The following is a 19,489-nucleotide window of genomic DNA, read 5'->3' as shown; positions in this document are numbered from 1 at the left end:
AGTTTGAGCTTTTGATTCGATCTTAGTGGCTAATAAGGTCCATTAAAAAAATAATAAATTCAAAGGTATAGAGGCACTTTCTACTCCAAATCTTCAGTACTCAGCTTCAGCTGGAGACAGGCTGATCAAACCCAGCTCCACTTGAAAACAAATATACATCTCTAGTTGAGTGGCAGGCTTAACGAACAGTCACATTCCATTTTAATTGCTAGATTATTAGCAAAGACAGCATCTCCACAGATGACTGCAGTGCATATAAATTGGGAGTGAGATACTCAGCTATGTAACTTTTTCCAAAGAAATGCACACACGTAGACAGGGCCAGCTCGTCTCAGCTCTCAGGGGTGGTGGCAGTTGTTCTTTGCCCATGGCTCCTCCTCTGGGGCACTTTTTAATAGCAAATAACCCTCTGAAAGGATCAAGTGAGGTAGAATTCTGTAACACTAAAAAGCCTCAACAAAACCATCCCAGATTATCTATTTCTTCACCTGCATGAATGATTATTCAAAACAGGTTTAATCAGCAAACAAGATAAAGCCATTCTCAGGGCAGCACATTTGGCCCTCCTAGCTGGCTCTTGAAATGGGGCCCACTTTCAGATAAAGAACTAATATGAGCTATTGTCCGTCTCTTTTCTGAAGATATTTGAGCTTGAACAACATAATCCTCGTAGCCCCCTTGGGTAGGACTCAGGACTTCTCTGAGCTCTCTGGGCTGCTGCAAATAAAGTGGAAGAGCCCCCTAAAGCCCCCACATAGAACAAGGGGCAGATGATAAATGGGTGGCACTTCCAGACAGGGACCCTGTCTGGGCTCCTGCCCACTGCCTGGCACTCAGCTACCTACTTTCACCCAATCCTCATGCTCCCCTAGGCAGTAGAACAGCTCTAGACATGGAAGCACCAAGGCCACATCCAACACCTTTGGTTTTAAACATTCTGCAGAAATTGCTAGACAGGAAATAAGGACTCCCCAAAATATCAGGATCCTTTATAGGGTGACCACACTGGTCACCAAGTTTACCTGGGCTTTTTCTAGTTTTAGAGCTGACCCAAGCCCTGCATCCCAGGTTGCCCATCAGTGTCCAGGATGGTTGCTCATTTAGCCTATTCCTAAATGTCCAAGGAGCACATGCCAGATGCCTTGAACAGTGCCTTCCACTTCCAGGGAAGCAACTGGAGAACCATGGAGCCTCCCTGGAATCCCTAGCTTGCTCCCACCACCCACTAGCTCTGCCTGCCATGGGACAGAGTACCAGACCACGGTTTCCCAGGATAGGCCAGCACCAGCTGCCATCCTGGCCTTTGATGGCCTGGCCCTGGGTGAGGAACCTTCCCCACATACAGGGCTCCGAGTAACAGGCATATCTGTGAGTAAAATTTATGATTCGTGTTTCCACTGGAGTTAACCTTTTAACCCTGGGAGTGCTTAATTGCCTTTTCCAGGTTTTGCTGTAATAACCAGCTTGACTCTTGCCAATTTTGGCTGAACTGAGAAATACTGAATGTGTGACTGGAAACGGAAAGCTCATTACTTGATACTTGATACAGCTTGTGCCAAATCTTTAATTCATTAAATTCACTCATTGTGGCATCTTTTCCTAACGACAGTCAGAAATTTCCTTCATATGCAAACTTCCCAACTCAGGGGGTATCTTCAAAGCTAATTTTTTATAAAAATGCCTTCCCCTAACACATTTAGGGGAAACTCCTGGCTATAAATTACAGGACAGCTTTGGAATTCTTGGTCTCCTGGTCTCTCCCAGAGGAGATCCGTCTTTCTATTGGGGCCTCCCGGGCCCCACACTCCACCTTCCAAAGTAAGCACAGAGTAAGGTGCAGACATCTGGTTCCTGTTTCTGGATTCAAAATTGATCTGCTGGGTGATTCTTGGCAAGTCACTTAACCTCTCTGAGCTTAAGTTTCCCTAATCCTGGCTCACTAGACACCTCTCATGGGGAGGGGGCGGGTGGCCAATTAATGAGCAGGTGTTTTAGAGAAGGGGGACTCGGCCTATGGCACAGCAGAAGCAAATCCCAAGGAAAAGAGTGGACAGGTTGGGGTGGGGGATAGAGGCAACTGAGAATCACAGCAGAGCAGTAGCTAAATCCTGCAGAACTTAAGTGGCTTGAAGCAGGAAGAAGTTATTTCTAGAGCCACTCATTTTATTCCAAGACAATCAAATCTCCTTGCATAATTTGGGACCAAGTGTCACTGCTCTTTAAAGCAAAGCTCTCTGGAGCAAATTCCCTCCACAGAGTATTCCCCAGTTCACTTTGGCTCATGCTGGCTGCGTCCTTTCCTGAATGGTTCCACAGCTCCATGTGAATCTTGACCCTTTATGATGTCTTACGGCATTCATACACTGAAGATCCCACATGCCACATGCTTTACAAATCTAATCACCTTTTGCCCTCTCTTACATCAACTTTAAGGGTTTGATATTACTGCCTCCATTTTGTAGGTAAGAACACTGAGGCACCAAGGAGATTTAGCAACTTTTGGGTGAGCAAGTCATCCTGGTTTGTCCAGGTCTTACCTGGATTTATCACTAACGTCTCTCATCCTGGAAAACCCCTCAGTCCCAGGCAAACTAAGTCACCCTAGTTTGAACCAAATGCCTGGTTGGCCCGAACCAGGGCTCTTTCTCCAGTGGCTCCTCGCTCCTTCCCCAATCCACAGTCCCAAGTCCCCAAGAAGACATAGACTCCCTGAGGACAGCGGCTACGTCTTCAAACTTTGTTGTTTAAGAGGACCCGAAATAGAGCGGGACTGGGTTAATATTGGCCAATTTGACTCCTGTTGACGTCCACCCCCACTGAGGGCTCAGCCAGGCTGAGGTAGGGGTGGCAGGTGGTGAGCATATCCATTCACAGTACCACTTACTGCTCGTTTTGCTACACAAGTGACAGAGACCATTGCTTCTCAGTGAACTCACACGGCCCACAGAGGCAGACAACTTTCACGAGTCCTGTTGCAGGGGACGAGTGTTTGCTCCTCATGCAGAGTGCTGGTACTTCAGCCTTTGCTTTTGGCACGTTTACAATAAATCTGAATGTCAGAATCAATATTCCCTGGATAACAATCTCCACCTTCCCTCATGGAATCAGTTCTTGAGCAATTTCTTTCCATTGGTATTTATTTTTGGGGTGTAGGTTTTTTTTTTTTTTTTCAAGTTGCAACATACTGTTCCATGATAGGTACCTTCACAGACATCCCTGCAACCCTAACTAATCGCTAGAACACTGGTTGCTCAGGCATAATCTCCTGTAGGGACGTCTCTAATGATCTAGAGACCAGGCCCCCGGTAAGGTCAACCTCTCAGCTATGCCCACAAAGGCTGTATCAAAAAGCCACAGAGAAGTGAGTAGCTCTCAGGAAGCCCCTGCACCACAAGAGACGCACTCAGGACAATGGCAGACACAAGAAGGGAAAGGTAACAAAGTGGAGAAGAACTTTTGGTAGCGGGCATGGCAGTTAGAGGCCACTTCCTGCAGAGCCAAACAGCCTTGCTTACTGCAGGGGCCCCAGAAAACATTCCTAAATATAAGAACTCAGGAAAATAATGCCTATTTACAAAGACAAGCCTGAGTTTTTGTGAAATGGTGATTTGTGTCTGAGATGCTCTATTTGCTAAGCAGGGAAGGGAACATATTGTTGTAAAAACAGTAACAGAAAAAAATAAGACTTGTCCGAAGTTGATTTGAAGGAAATTGCAAAAGAAAGATTTCAAAAATGCTTCGAAGTAACCGTAGTGGAAAGATAAAATGAGGACTTAAATACCCAGCCTCAGTTTCATAGAAATCTCACTCATCTGAACACCATGTTACTCAACTTGGCAGTGAATGAAGCATTTTCCATGTATAAACATCGCAATTCTAAGTGCAACCATGAAATCTGAGGATTAATCTTTTGATAGATTATGACTTTTATAGAAAAACACACCTAATGATTTTCAAATAGGTGGTAAAGTGCTCACCTTTTCACTCAGTCTGCAGGTAAACTTTCTGAAGAGTAAGTGAGATTCTTTAATGTCGGCTTTCTTCCTAAATTCCCTGAGGGCTTGCTACTGACAGCATAAGGACACTGAGACTCAGCCTCACAGGTATGGAGAGCCCAGGTGAGCCAAGCCAGTCAGTCATGCTTTCTTAGCACATTTAAGAAAAAGTTAACATGGCATGGGTTCTGCTGAGAAGTTGTTCTTGTCAGGTTTCTACTGCTTTGTAGAAAGCATTTTCTTTCTAAGTCAGAGCCTTCAGAAATAAATGAAGCCCCTCCCAGAGTTATCACGTGTGACCCCCAGGCAGCTCATCTATCCACCCACCTACCCACCCACACACTTCACCCATCCACCCATCTATCCATCCATTCTTCCATTCAGCTGTCCATCTAACTATCCTAACTATCCATCTGTCCTCCAGCACACCTTTACTGCATGCCTCCTGGGTAAACGTGAGTCCAGGGGAGAGATCCAGTGGTCCTGCCCTCACAGTACTCTCGGTCTAATGAGAGACACTCGTGGAAGGAAAGGAGAAGCCTAAAATGTGCTGTAATACAGCATGCCAGGGCTGACCCTGGAAGGAGCAACAGACTCATACAAGAGAGCCAGAGAAGGCTGTTTCTTTCTCTGAGGAGACTACTCTGAGACTTTACAGGGTAAGTGGGCATTAGCCTGAGCATGGGTCTCCAAGGAAGTGAAGGAGGCTCAGTGTGGCTGGAGTGGGAGCAGCAAGAGGGAGAGTGCCAGGGAGAGGGGAGGGCGGAGGGGTAAAAGAGGGACATATCGAGTAGTTTAGACATTAGTGCATTTAATCCTCTCAGCAACCCACAGAGATCTCTATTATTTTTGTTAAGATTTTATTTCTTTGAGAGAGAGAGCACAAGCAGGGGGAGCAGCAGCAGGAGTGGCAGAGGGAGGGAGAAGCAGACTCCCCTCTGAGCAGGGAGCCAGATGTGGGGCTCGATCCTAGGACCCCGGGATCATGACCTGAGCTGAAAGCAGATGCTTAACCAACTGAGTCACCCAGGTGCCCTGAGATCTCTATTATTTCCCCCATCGTACATATAAGGAATTATACCTCAGAGAAGCTAATAACAAGATGACATAGTTGTTAAATGACAAAGAGAAGACTTAAACCCAGGTCTGTCCAATTCCAGTGCCTCTGAAAATGAAGAGTACGCTCCACAAGAAGCTCTACCCAAATTCAGGGTGTTATAGCTCCCGGGACAGTCACCTGAGAGACAGAAAGATGAGAAATAGGTAGATCACACGAAACCAAGCCTAGGTAGAAAAGTTCCAGAGAAACTGCAGGTCTCACTGCCTTCTCAAAAGGTCCATAAATATACAACAGTTTCTGTGTCTACCTAGGTTAAAGGGTGAACTTGTCAATTTATATCACAAAGTTCTGATTTTCATCCTATGAAAGAGTTTCTACCAATCAATAAGAAAATGGCCAACTAAGGAAAAATCAAATAAAGGCTGTAATTAAAATGTTTGCATAACAGGTGATGCAAATTGCATTTAAACTTAACAAAAAGACACTCTCATTCATAAAAAGAGAAATGCAAACTGAAACTACCACGACAAACTATTTTCAACCCTTCAGACTGGGAAAAATAGTTTAATAACATAGTATTGGCAACAGTAGGGGAAACAGACAAGCTCATAGATTGCTGATGGGAGTGTAAACTGATATAGCCTCAGTGGATGGCATTGGATAGTATCTTCCAAAATAAAATGTGCATATTCTTGGATCATGCAATTTGTCTATAGGATATACTTGCACATGTGTGAAAAGACAAATCCATACGGAAGTGGATGTACTTCTGAAAGAACACTAATACACTAAAATGTCCATCAAAGGAGAACTTAAATTATGCTATACCCACACAATGGACACTCTTCAGCCATAAAAAATGGAGTATAGAAGCTATTTATGTACTGATGTAAAACAATCAAAATCTACTATAAGGTAGAAAAAAGTCATGTAAGAGCAATGTGCATAATATGCTGGTAAAGTGGGTGCTGGGGTGGGCCCATCCAGATTTGACAGCTGCTGGGAGTGTTGGAGGGACCCCAAGTTCCTCTCCAGGGGATTGCCCAGTGCTGAAGAGAGAAGCCTAACAAAAGATTATGCCTATTTGCAATGACTGATCAAAGGCCTGCCCCCTCATACCCCAAACTGGGACAACTCAGAGGGCCATTCTGGCTCCAGAGGTCCCTGCGGGGCTGAGCCCCTGTTATGATAGCATTGCACTTAGAATTTCTCCCTCTGGTCAACCCTGCTTCCCACTCTTCCTCACAGGTGTTTGCTCTTGCCTGCCAATCTCTACCTTAGAGTCTATTTCCATAGAACCAACTGTTACGGCTACCACCTAGGGGCCGGGGCGGGGGGAGGAGGAATGGGAGTAGGGGTAGAAAGATTATCCATTTACATGCCTGCCTAACTGTTCAAAAAATACTTCTAGAAGCATATGCAAGAATGTGCAATATGGGGAGGGGACCCAGTGGTTGGGGCCGGGCTAAGAGGGAAGAAGACCCTTTTAGTTTTTTTGAAATTTGTATCATGAGCATATGTTACCTATTGACAAAATAAAGGAAGTAACTCTGGGGAGGGGACCCAGTGGTTGGGGCCGGGCTAAGAGGGAAGAAGACCCTTTTAGTTTTTTTGAAATTTGTATCATGAGCATATGTTACCTATTGACAAAATAAAGGAAGTAACAATGCCTTAAAGTGAAAGCAGAAGAGGTTTAAGAAAACCTAACCAGACTCTTCCAATCATTAGGTAATTGCCAGCATTCAGCAGGAAGTCTCCACCAGCCTGAAACAAGAGAGTCTGAGTTACTCCCTGGCCTGCTGATACTGCAGGGAGGACATTACTCCTTTTCCATTTCAAACCCCACAAAGACATCCTAAATCCAAGCCGGGTTGGGAAGGAGAAATGTTTCTGGTAGGGCATCTCTCCTTGGGCAATTGTCAGGGCTGCTTACAAATTGCAGGCATCACCAAGGGAACTTGGGCCTTTGGTGCTAACCTGTATTACCGTTCAGAGGACTGGAAAGTACAGGGTAGTGTGTGTCTCTGGTCATGAGCACTTTGATGATGATGGAGCTGACCTTCCCACCAGGCCCATTTCTGGGAAGACATCTGAATGCCTGGCCTTGCCCCGCCTTGGTGCTGCTGACCACCCAGCTCTTCAACACATATTTGGTGGTGTGCTTTTCCAGATGCTTCCTCCAAAGAGAACTTCTGCCTCCACAGTGAGCCAAGCCCTTGCTTTTAGAAGTTTCTTCCTCATCCCATTTATGAATATAAAACTGAAACATTCTAAGGGAGATCAGAGGAAAATTTCTCAGCAACTGCTAAGTCAGCAAGAATGCCAGTTGGCAGAAGGAGACTGGGAGTGGAGGCACTTCTCAGCTCTTGCAGATCCTGGGAGACTAGTAAATATCTGATGCCAACAATTCTGGTCCTAGCCACACCATAAAATGCCTTTATGAGGCCTGACTCTTCTCCATGTACTAGATCTCTCCTCATTCCCAGACCTTTCTGCACTCCTGCCCTACCCCCATTCCTTGGCCAACGCTGATTAAACCCACGGTATTTTCTCCATTTACATTCTGTTGGCAGCAATGTGCATTATCTGGAGGCATCATCTGGGCAGTGGAGGGCTGTGATCAATGCTGGAAGCAGAAGTAGTGTTAACAGTGGAAAGTCATTCTGGCCGACCCTGCAGAGGCTTCCCCAGAGGGACTTCGGGTCTTAGAAACAGCCATAGTCCTCCAGTGCTGAGAATCCCTTCTTCCCTCTCCCATTTAGCCACAGCATGACTTCTTCTTCTTCTTTTCTTCTTCTTCTTCTTCTTCTTCTTTTTTTTTTTTTTAGATTTTATCTACTTATTCATGAGAGACACACAGAGCGAGGGAGGCAAAGACACAGGCAGAGGGAGAAGCAGGCTCCATGCAGGGAGCCCGATGTGGGACTTGATCCTGGGCCTCCAGGATCAGGCCCTGGGTGGAAGGCAGGCACTAAACCGCTGAGCCACCCAGGGTTCCCCACAGCATGACTTCTAAGAAGCAGATTGGTTAGTGATGATTAGTTATAATCATAACAGTCCAGATATGCTATACCTCCCTGATGAAATCCTGGTGGTATAATAGTTTTAAATCTATAAAATAAAAAACTGTGTGAGGGTATCATTTTTGCCCCCTTTGGATTATTTCCTACTGTTCATTTAAAAAAAATTTTATCAGAGTTCAATTTGCCAACATATAGCATAACACCGAGTGCTCATCCTGCCAAGTGCCCCCCTCAGTGCCCATCACCCAGTCACCCCAACCCCCCGCCCACCTCCCTTTCCACCACCCCTTGTTCGTTTCCCAGAGTTAGGTGTCTCTAATGTTTTGTCACCCTCACTGATATTTTCACTCATTTTCTCTCCTTTCCCTTTATTCCCTTTCACTAACTTTTATATTCCCCTAATGAGATCATATAATGACTGTCCTTCTCTGATTGACTTATTTCACTCAGCATAATACTCTCCAGTTCCATCCACGTTGAAGCAAATGGTGGGTATTTGTCGTTTCTAATGGCTGAGTAATATTCCATTGTATACATAGACCACATCTTCTTTATCCATTCATCTTTCAATGGGCACCGAGGCTCCTTCCACAGTTTGGCTATTGTGGACATTGCTGCTATAAACATCGGGGTGCAGGTGTTCTGGCGTTTCAATGCATCTGTATATTTGGGGTAAATCCCCAGCAGTACAATTGCTGGGTCATAGTGCAGATCTATTTTTAACTCTTTGAGGAATCTCCACACAGTTTTCCAGAGTGGCTGCACTAGTTCACCTACTGTTCATTTTTATAAAAAGTCCCTTACCTGGCTATTTGAGGCAGTTGGGTTGTCTGCAAACAGTCTCACCTCTTGTCCTTCAAGGAGTGGTGATAGCTAGAAGCCCATCTCAGCACCCTTTCTTCCTCTTGGAGGAAATGTCCCAAATCCCCCCAAAGGATGTGATTGGTGTGCACCCCCATGAGAATGCCCTGCTCATAGGCAAAGTACCCCATGGATTAGCTGATTCCTTTAGTCCTTCATGTAAAGGCATGTATATGTACATGTCTATATGCATATATGTATATATGGAAAGTGTATAATTTGTACACTTTAAATATGTGCAATTTGTTTTGTATCAATTCTACCTCAGTAAAACTATAAATAATAATAACTTTTGTAAGAGCTATGGGAGGGGTAAAAAAAAGGCTGGGGTTAAGTGTCCATTCCCAGAACACCTGGCCAGGCTGTGACTGCCCAACCGTCCTGCCCTGTGCACCTCCACTCTGGCCTGGTCTTAACGCTTAGCAGCTGAGCCTCAGCCTTGACACCTAAGAACCTGACACCTGAGATGAGCCCACAGGTTTGAATAGCAATGGTCAAAGTCCCAACACTCTGGCTGGGAGACTCTCTTCCTGCCATTTAACCTGCTTGGTGATGAACTAATGGTAAGAAATAAATACAAAGAAAGACTCGGGCGGGCGGTGGGGGCGGTGGGAGGGGGTCTCAGGCACTGATGACAGCTGCACAAAACCTGCTGTGGCTGTGAGCAGTTCAACATGGTCAGCTCCTCGCTGGCTCATTTTGGGCCCAAAGCCCACATTACCTCTTTTATAAGCTTTAATATCCCTCGGAAACGCTCTCCCTTTACATTCTCCATCTCTTCTCTGGAACTTCTCCAGAGGGCTCTGTGATTGGGTTGCATACAAGTTTCTGAGCTCGTAACTTCCTTTTGGTCATAAATCACCTCTTACACACTCACTTTTTCCTTCTCATTGTTCTTCAATATTAATAGCCCCAAATCCCAGGAGCATTTGAGAACCATTCCAATTTTGGTTAGAAAATCAATTTGGAAACTAGTAGTTGGCTTTGCTTAGACTTCCAATCCTTCTGAGAAGGTCAGTTCCTACAAATTGGCCAAACCAGGGGCGAGGTGGGGGGATGGGGTGGGGGGAAGGGGGCCAGCCTGGTAAACTTCCCCATTTTGAAAATCTCACCATTTTCTCATGAAATGCTAGATACCTTGGTGTCAGTGTTTTTCTTTTAAATCTGTCTCTAAAATTAAAATGTTAACTCTAGAGAGAGAGGGGGAAAAAATCTAATGCCTTCTGTTGTGTGATCTGATAGATAATTTTTTTAAAAATCGCTCATTTCAGGATAGATTGAATCTATGGTGAAAGCAGAGGAATAAATCTGAAATCTGGTTCTGTTTGTTAAAAGGCTCTGATATTTTTAATTTTTTGGAAATACCTTTCTCCTAAATAAGTCCTGCTTCCTCCCCAGGCTGCTGATCTGCAGGGAAAGTGAGAAAGTGTCACATCTCATCAAATGCTGACAGGCCAGGGCTTCCCCCCAAGATAGGAGTAGGGATTATCTGCCAGCTGATGGGTCTGCCCTCCCCCAACCCAAGACAGCAGGAATATGCATTCAGGGATAAAGGAAACAGACCATTGGTTAGGTTTCCTTAGAAAGACAAAGGAGGAGCTCTTCACACATAGCACATTGACTTGAGTGGTCTACATAACACATCAGAGCGGGAAGTGGAATGAAGAATGCTCAGGCCTAGAGGCTGACACCTAGCCAAGTGACTCTCAGCCAAGGGCACCATGTTGGCAAGCAGGTCTCCCAGAGAGGGAAGACAAGGGCACAGTGTCCACCAGCTCCTTGGGGACCACCAGCCTCCCAACTCCTGAGCTGGGCTTGCCCAGCACCCTCTGGTCTAATGCAAGGCCTGCTAAGCACATCTCTGGGTTGCAAACTTGAACCCAGGCTTGAAATACATAACTTTCTCCAAATCCTTCAGCCCTTATCCTGTCCTCTATTATTAGAGTCAGATTCTTCATTTTTCACCATACAGCTGATTAGAGGCCAGTCCATGGGCACCCACTGCATGTGGCCCCTGACTGATCCCCAGGCAGTTCATGTCCCACAGCCATAGGCACCCCCAGCCAAGGGTGGGGCTCAGGTATGGCAGGGATGAATGATTTATTTAGGAGTGGCTCCCTAAAACTCTCTGAGACATCATCAACATTTCAAGAGGCTGATAAAGTCCCCTACATCTGGGGAGGGAGGCTATTAATCTATTCATTAGTGTGAAACAATGTCTCTTTTGAACCCGATATGTCTAATTGTGGAAGAGAACAAAGCCTGACAATTACAGCCGGAGACAGGCAAAGAGCATCTGCTCCCATGACACCAGGACTTCTTCCAGGCGGCTCACAAAGCGCTGGAGTGCTCCCTCCTGCCCGCACCGAGGGGGATCCCTACTGGGGCAAAGTGATGATAACAAGTAGCTAACATTTACAGAGTTCTTGCTATGTACTGCACACTGTGCAAACCAGCATGTGTGCACTTGCTGACTTCATTCTCACAACAGCCCTGAAAAGTGAGTAGTTTTGTCTCCATTCTATAAATGAGGGAACTGAGGCTCAACACGACAAAATGCTTTGTCTTGAGCAACACAGCTGGTAAACTGCAGAGCAGGGCTCTGTCCCCACCCCTGGCTCCCAAACCCATGCCTCTTTCCACCACTCTGTGTCTGTCCCTGGACAAGACTGCAGTGCAGTGCCTGGGATCCAGCTCTGGGAGGCCTCCTGGCAGCAGCTCTATTCATGAGCAGAGAAGAGGGTCCACAACGAGTCATTTGCCCTGCGTTCCCCAGAGGACATACCAGATCTGCACTGGGTGAGACGAGGTGCTGCAGGCTAGCCAGTCAGCAAGAACCTAGAGAGACTGGCCTGGCTAATAGCACCAAGCTGACACTCAAATCCAGGTTCACTGCCTTGAAATCCAGTATGGCTTAGAATACTTGCCTCCAAGGGCTTCTACACCAGCTTACTAATTCAACTCCTGATCATTGATCTCTGAATTGCTGGGACATCATTCTGGTCATCGAAAGAAGGTTTGTAAAGTACTCATACTCATTTATGGGTAAGAAGTTTCTCTCTGCTGGGCTTGAACTTGCCCCGAAGGAGCCCAGAGACTTCTAATTCTGAAGAGGAGCTAGGGATGTGGGTCTTCAAGCTCAAGAAAACATGGTGCCACCCCAGTAGATGTGTGGGTGAGGACTTGCATTATCATCCTTCATCCCTGGGCCTCCGGAGGCCACAGCCAGAGACAGGCATAGAGCCATGCACTCACCTAGATTGCCCATGAGAATGTCAGCTCTTTACTACTGGAGAGTTAATGCTCCTGGAAACAGCCCTCAAATAATGATGGGTGGTGGCATGGTGACAAATATCTCCAGCTTCTTCACCACTCAGCATAACTCTGAGGTGTGGCATGCATCATCTTACTGCATGCCCCTGTGCAACTGACATTCATTTGCCCACAGAAGGAACTCCTGGATTATGTACCTTGACTTGGTGTCCTTCCCTTCCCTTCTCCGCCTCACATCATTACTTCTACCAGCACTACTCCCAATAAACTACTTGTGCTCCAACCTTGTCCCGGGTCTGCTTCGGGGAGAACCCAATCCAGTGCCAATCCAGTGTGTCCTCTCCTACTCTAACCCCAGGGAATCTTCATGTCTCTCTTCTTAGGCTGGACAAGATAAGCTGGGCAGAAAGGTTCCTTATATTGTGTCATCCTAGGCACAGAAGGTGACCTCCCATGGCCTCAGTATTCTCAAAGGTAAAGCACACTGACAATGTGTGGGTGTGATATGTGGGCATGACAAGAACTGAGTCCTGTGCCTTGTACATACTGAGTGCTCACCACAGGGTAGCTGCCAGTATTATTTCTTCTTCTTTTTTTTTTTTTTTTTTTTTAGAATAACACAAGCACTTGTCTTCCCTTTGTAATTGAGCTGTGACTTTCTGAAGGTCACAGACCATGAGTATTTCCTCTCTGCCTTCCCCTTCACAGGTGACACTCAATTACATACTTGTTACATTAAAGTGCTTTGCCTAGAGGTGTTTGAGTAGCTCAGTTGGTTAAGTATCCCACTCTTGGGTTTTGGCTCAGGTGATGATCTCAGGGTTGTGAGATGGAGCCCAGCCTGCATTGGGCTCTGCACTCAACTGGTAGTCTGCTGGAGATTTTCTCTCCCTCTGCCCTGCCCTCACTCTCATGTATGTGCCCTCTCTCTCTATCTCTCTCTCACTCTCAAAAAATAAAATCAATAAATAAGTTGCTTTGCCTATTCTTTGCATTACCTGTTCTTAGATGAAAGCATGCTAATTACACTGTGTTTTTTCAGGCTTAGAGAACAGAACCCTAAAGCACTTCCTGTTTGTTGATGTCTTCAGCTCATGTGTGCTGTGTGAGCCCACAGCCGGAGGAGGCAGCTGTGAGTTATCTCATGGGTTATGATTTCACTCTTCATACATTAGAATAGTTAGAGCACGTCTCACATGAGGTGTGCCTCAAAGACAGCACCTGTGTTGATCCGTGTCCATGCTCCTCTATGCCAAGCCCATAGTAGGTGCTCATTAAATGTTGGCTATTTGACTGAAATAATCTGATATGAACATGCCAAATAGCACCAGAGGGCCTGCTCTAATGACATCCATCACTGACAGCTGGATGTAGCCAGAGCCTGACTAGGCTGATTTGTGAGAGAAAATCTCAAAAAATAGGAGGTGACAGATCGTCACTAACTTTGGTAACTTTGCCCTCTTAGATACATTTTATGGATGTCAGGTTACATTGAACTCTTCTGGGTATATAAATAGCTTATATTCCATTCTCAAGGCACAGGTCTTAGTTTAGAGACTCCTTCCTGAGTTTTGATGATCTGGCAGTTATGATCAAATCTCTGGCCCCTTGTTAGCACCAACATTGGTTAGCTGAGATTTTAAACACTTGATTAGGAACTACCTCAACCATATCATGACTGCTTATGAGGTGCTTCAATATCTTGGAGAGTAGATGGAGCCATTTCTTGGCCTTGGGCCACTCTACTATTGGACTCTACAACTGCAGAGAGGCCAAGGTAGTGTATTCAACCTCCAGAGATTTAAAAATCAATTCTGTACTTGGGAAAGAGCTGTCACAAAGCACATGCACTTAATTCCACAAGTGAGACTAGGGCCATCCCCAAGCCTCTAACTGTCTGTAAACCAGCTCTAAACCTTGGATGCATGGAGGAATCATCTGGGAGTCTGGCACCTACTCTGATCAATTAGATCAGATCTCTGAGCATGGGATGCAGTATGGGTGTGGAATGGATTCCCAGGCGCGTGTACTGTGCAGCTAGGTAGAGTGGAAACCCAGTACTGTAAAGAAAGGACACAAATTCAACCAATTTCCTAGACAAGAGCAGATGAGAAAAAGCAGGTTAGAAGAGGGAAAGAGGATGGCATGAAAGAGGGGTACCCAGTATATCAAGAAGTAGCAGTGAGAAGAAGAGAGAGAAGAGAGCAAAATGGTGGAAAATATGAAAGAAATTTAGAATGCCTCTACGCTCCATGTCATGCAGGACACACCTCAGTAGTACACTTGCCATACTGAATTGAGTTCATTTTCTTTATATTAACTTTAGATTAGGAACTCCTTGAGGGAAGGAACCAGATCTGATTTGTCTGTATGCCTCTGATGCTGGCATCGTGTTGGGACAGAGGAAGAGGTAATGAATGTTGGCGAGTAAGTGAAACAACAAAGACTCCCCTCATGGATGCCCCGGGAAGACGTTTCTAAAGAGTCTATGTCAGCGCTCTGCTGACTGGACACAACTTGCAAACAGCAGGGGTTTTTATGACTGAGTCTTCATTCAAAGACATTTATTTGGCACTCACCATGTGTGCCAGACGCCATGCAGAATGCTTTTAGGAAAACAGAGTTGAAGATGCACAGCATACAGATGGCTGCCAAGAGTGCTGAGGCTCACACAGAAAAGCACGGGACATGTTTCAGAACGCATGAGACTAGCTAAAGCTCTGGTGCAAGGCATGGGCCGAAATACAGCAGAAGCAAAATGCCTTTTCACATACTCCCTTTAAGAAGCCAGACAAGGTGTGACACCCATTAGAAACATTTCCTTCCCAGACGATTATACTTTTTCAAAATCTGCTCACAGGGCTGATACTGTTTTCTGGGAAACCCATTCATGGTAAATTCATTCCAGTAATTGTGGATGAGCAAGGCATTGTTACAGCCACACTTCCCACCCAAACTCCTTCCTCCCTGCACTGGCGTCAATACCCTCTGTGCCCTTGCTCCTCCAAAATCAGCAAAGTGGGACTCAGAGAAGACAGCTTTCCTTCTCCTGATAAGCAGGACTTACAATCCCCAGGTCACTCACAACTCGCAGCTGGGCTCCTAAAGGAGGAAGGTTTTGCCCCCAAGAACTGTCCTTTCTGATCTCTTCAACAACAGGCTTCTATGAGAAATCAGAATTTGCTAAAGCCCTCGTGTCCTAGACTAAGGGCCCCAGATTTCAGTCATGGCTGTAAGCTGGTCCCTGCTTTAGACGTTCCCCACAACCACAGGAAAACATCTGAGGAACAGAGGGATCTAGGCCAGGAGTAATTGGAATTGGATTTCAATCCTCTCTTCCAACCTGCTGAGTTCTTCCTGAACATAAGCTCTTTATGTGAAAGATATCTAAAGACAGGTGATCACTGGGGTATTTTACTGAAAAACCACACCACTATTTCCTGGTCTAAAATGCACAGATTACTGAAAATAGCCCTTGAATAAGTGGAGAAGTTTCCTCTCAGTGGTTCAGTTCACTTAAATAGAGTCTCGCCCCATCCCAGGTGTAGGGGCTGTTTCCTCTGTTTTATGGATGAGACACTAAGATAGGGGAGTTATGAGAGCTGGCTGTGGTCCCCAGTGAAATGGTGGCAAAGCAGGTCTACAATCTCCATGTCCTGGCTGTTGCATGGAAGGACCTTGTGTTAACCTGCAGTCCGCCTCTCTCACCAGGTCATGGCCCGTCATGAACATCAAGTACTCATGGAGCCCAGGCATATAGCTGGAGTTTCACCAAACAGTGATGGCACTCACAGTGGGTTTAAGGCATTTTATGTCTTCAAGGAGTACACACAGTAGAGAGGAAGAGAAAAGTATCCAAATACCTATACTACTGAGCAGAGCCCACTGAGCGTCCTGTGCAAGGGTTAAATTGCAGGACTATAAAAAAGCATGAGAGCCAACATTCCGTCACATTCGGAGAGGAAAGATCAAGTGGATGGAAGCCCAGAAGTCTTAGAGGCAGGACTTGAGGGTAGATCAGATATTTTTTATAAATATAATAACCAGAGTTTTTAAAACATAATAATGAGACTTGTATCAAAACAAGTCATTCATAATCCCACTTCCCCACTGCAGTGGAGTATCCATTCCAGATTGGTGCTTGCCCACCACCAGGATTCAGACACATTTGGGCATGCCTAGAGAGCTATGGGGCAGGCCACCAAGACCCTTTTGAGAGTACATCAAGCATAACACTTCGGATCAATACCAAAGCCAAGGTGGTAAGAATGAGGAGTCTGTCATAGTGTCTGTCCCTTGGATTGAGTCCCAGCCAAGCCTTCCATAAACACCTATCTAAGCAGCAAAGAGCAGTTTCATTAAAATTACATATCCACAGCTTTATAGAGAATACAGAGACAGTGTCGTCACTGAGTGTGCCTGGTCGAGGACCTCATTTTTCTCCAGCAGGGCAAGTGCTTTGTGTATGAGCATCTCCTAGCCTGACAGGTGTCTGAGGCTGGGGGGATTCCATGGGAGAGGCAACTTATCTGTCAAGGGATTCTTTTGGGGAGCTATGGGAGATTATTCATTCCCAGGAATTTCTGATGCCAGAATCCTACAGTAACAAGCGGAAGTGAGAGATACCTAAACGCTGGTTAGTTCTATAAAAAGTAGCCACATTTTTAACCCCCCCACAAGAGTAGCCCAAGGAAACATAGCTTACATAACTATATTCATCTTTGCATATTCTATTCCAGTCCTTATTCACTTGCATATATAACAATCACAGTGCATACTTTTCTATAATTTGCTTTTTCAAATGTATCACCAAATTACAAATTAGGGGTGGGGAGATATGGGAGAAGGCTTTCCACGCAGATGAAACCATATGGCTCTTGATTAGTGGTCCTCAACACAGGGAAATTTTGTCTTCCAGGGTAACATGAGGCATTAGGCAGTGTCTGAAGACATTTTTCATTGTTATGGCTGGGGAGGTGATGCTATGGGAAGAGGCCAGGGATGCTGCTAAACATTCTACTATACACAGGAGAGTTCCCCCACCACAAAGAATTATCTATCTCAAAACATAAAGAATGTTGAGGTTGAAAAACCCTGATTTCTAGGTGCAGAGATCAGAAAGTGCTTTGAAAGTTAGCTGAGTGGGGATACACTGAAGCTACCTCAGTGGGTGTTCCTGGGAGGAAGTGAACATATAGGTAGGGACCTGGAGGACACCCAGACAAAGACCCTTCGAGGAAAGGGGAGAAGAATGGTTATAGAGACTAAGGAACAGCTAATAAAATCAGTGCCATAGAGGGCAACAGTGCCATGAGGCCTAAGGCCAGGATGAGGCAGGTCCAAAGGTACAAGTTGGCACAGATGAGGAAAGCTGGTGGAATGAAACCTGTGCCCTCCACAGGGAGAGCTGGGATTTCAACTAGGATCTGTTGGCCCCCAGCCCAGGGCTCTTCCCAGTGGCTGTATCACACTGCCTCAGGACCATGCGGGTCCATGAACGCCTCTTGTTGGACATAAGCGGGCTGGCTGGAGCTGTACTATCGCAGACACAGAATGATGATTAACAGTTACCAGAACAGAAAGAGTCTGGTGTCATACAGAAGCTTTCTTCTTTCTTCCAACATGAGCTGAAAGCCCTCTGGGGGCCATAGCAACGGCTTCTGCACAGAGTATTTACATTAAACAAATAAATACTGCTTACCTCTTCCTTGAGCAAAGCCCTTGGTGGTGCCTCCTCAGTGGGGAGCTGAGCTGGCCAAGGGGCTGCTGGAAACTTGAGCTCATGAACTGCAGAAGGGAAATAAACACCAGAAGGGATGGATGCTCTGCCTTCCTCATGAATCCAGACACGCAACTGTAAATAAGCACAAGACAATGTCTTTCCCTTTGAAGAATGACAATGATGGACAGGCTGGACAATACCCTGCCATAGCAGGGATGTGTTGAGTGAAGACGTATATGCTATAAGTGGAAGGTATATGGTGGCAGGTATGACCTTTTGGGAGAGTACCACCTATCAAAAACACAAAGGCTCTTACCTTTTGCTCAGGAACCCATCCTAGAGAATGTTCACTGCAACTTATAAAGTTAAAAACTTAGAGACAAACAAAATGTTCATCACTAGAGTGTGATCTGACTGCACTATAGTCTATCTATACTGTTGTACATAGATGTTAGGGAGAATGAGGCAGGTCTCCATGCTTGTTCATATGTGAATAAGGGTCAGGATTTATATTAAAGTGACAAGAGCAAGGTGAAGTTGTGAGACAACGTGTATAGATGAGTCATTAGTTTCTTTTTTTTTTCTTTTAAAGATTTTATTTATTTATTCATGAGAGACACACAAAGAGAGAGAGAGAGACAGAGACAGAGACACAGGCAGAGGGAGAAGCAGGCTCCACGCAGGGAGCCCAATGTGGGACTCAATTCCGGGTCTCCAGGATCACGCCCAAAGGCTACACTAAACCGCTAAGCTACCCAGACATCCCTACTCTTTTTTTCTTTTCTTTTCTTTCTTTTTTTTCTTTTTTCTTTTCTTTTCTTTTTTCTTTTCTTTTCTTTTCTTTTCTTTTCTTTCTTTTCTTTTCTTTTCTTTTCTTTTCTTTTCTTTTCTTCTTTTCTTTCTTTCTTTATCCCTACTGTTTCTATATTAATATGTTTGTGCACCCAAAGAAACAGTACTGGGAAGACACACACAATAGGTTGACAGCACTTACTGCTGGAGAGGACTGTAGAGGAACAGAAGGAAAGGTGAGTGGCACTTGTTCAAACAGAAGTCCCAGCCTTGATCACTTTGCCCAAGGCTGCCAGCCCAAGACTGGTAGCCCTGGCCACTTGGGGCACAGAGACTGAAGGAGGACACATTGCAGAGCTGCTCCCAGGATGTAACTATCACTCTCATTATTGCTCCCTGATGTATGAAGGGCAAGTCAACCTTGGGCAACTTAGAGGTACTCACAGCCACCTGAGTACTGGTGGTCTTGCTTCTCTCATTCCCTACTGCTTGCCCAGGTGAAGAAGGGAGCAGCATGCAGAAGCTGCATTGCTGGGGGCAGGAGAAGCTAGTAAGAGAAAAGTGACTCCTGATGCATGTCTCTTCCCATAGGAAAGAGTACGAGGATTGGGACTTGAGGTCATGGGCGCATCCACACTCTCCAATCATTAGCTTCATACTCAGGCTGCAGTCCAACCCTGAGACTGGCAAAGATAGGGGCAATCCAGGCTCTGAACCTTGAAGCTCAGGCTCACTCGGCCAGCTTCTGTCCCACACAGCTTCA

The 19,489-nt window shown here is 45.6% G+C and overlaps 1 protein-coding gene across 1 annotated transcript in view; it reads right to left on the bottom strand.

Moving 5' to 3' along the window:
- LOC102152433 (transcription initiation factor TFIID subunit 4) overlaps window positions 1–19,489 on the bottom strand; it is a 172,700-nt gene that overhangs the window by 44,150 nt on the left and 109,061 nt on the right. The window contains exon 3 of the mRNA XM_038551658.1: window positions 17,914–18,066. Within this exon, the coding sequence (XP_038407586.1) occupies window positions 17,914–18,066 (153 nt within the window). The remainder of the gene's footprint in view (window positions 1–17,913; window positions 18,067–19,489) is intronic.

Source organism: Canis lupus, chromosome 11 (genome assembly GCF_011100685.1).
Source record: "Canis lupus familiaris isolate Mischka breed German Shepherd chromosome 11, alternate assembly UU_Cfam_GSD_1.0, whole genome shotgun sequence".
Classification (NCBI taxonomy): Eukaryota; Metazoa; Chordata; class Mammalia; order Carnivora; family Canidae; genus Canis; species Canis lupus.
This window is presented reverse-complemented; position numbering and strand designations above follow the sequence as displayed.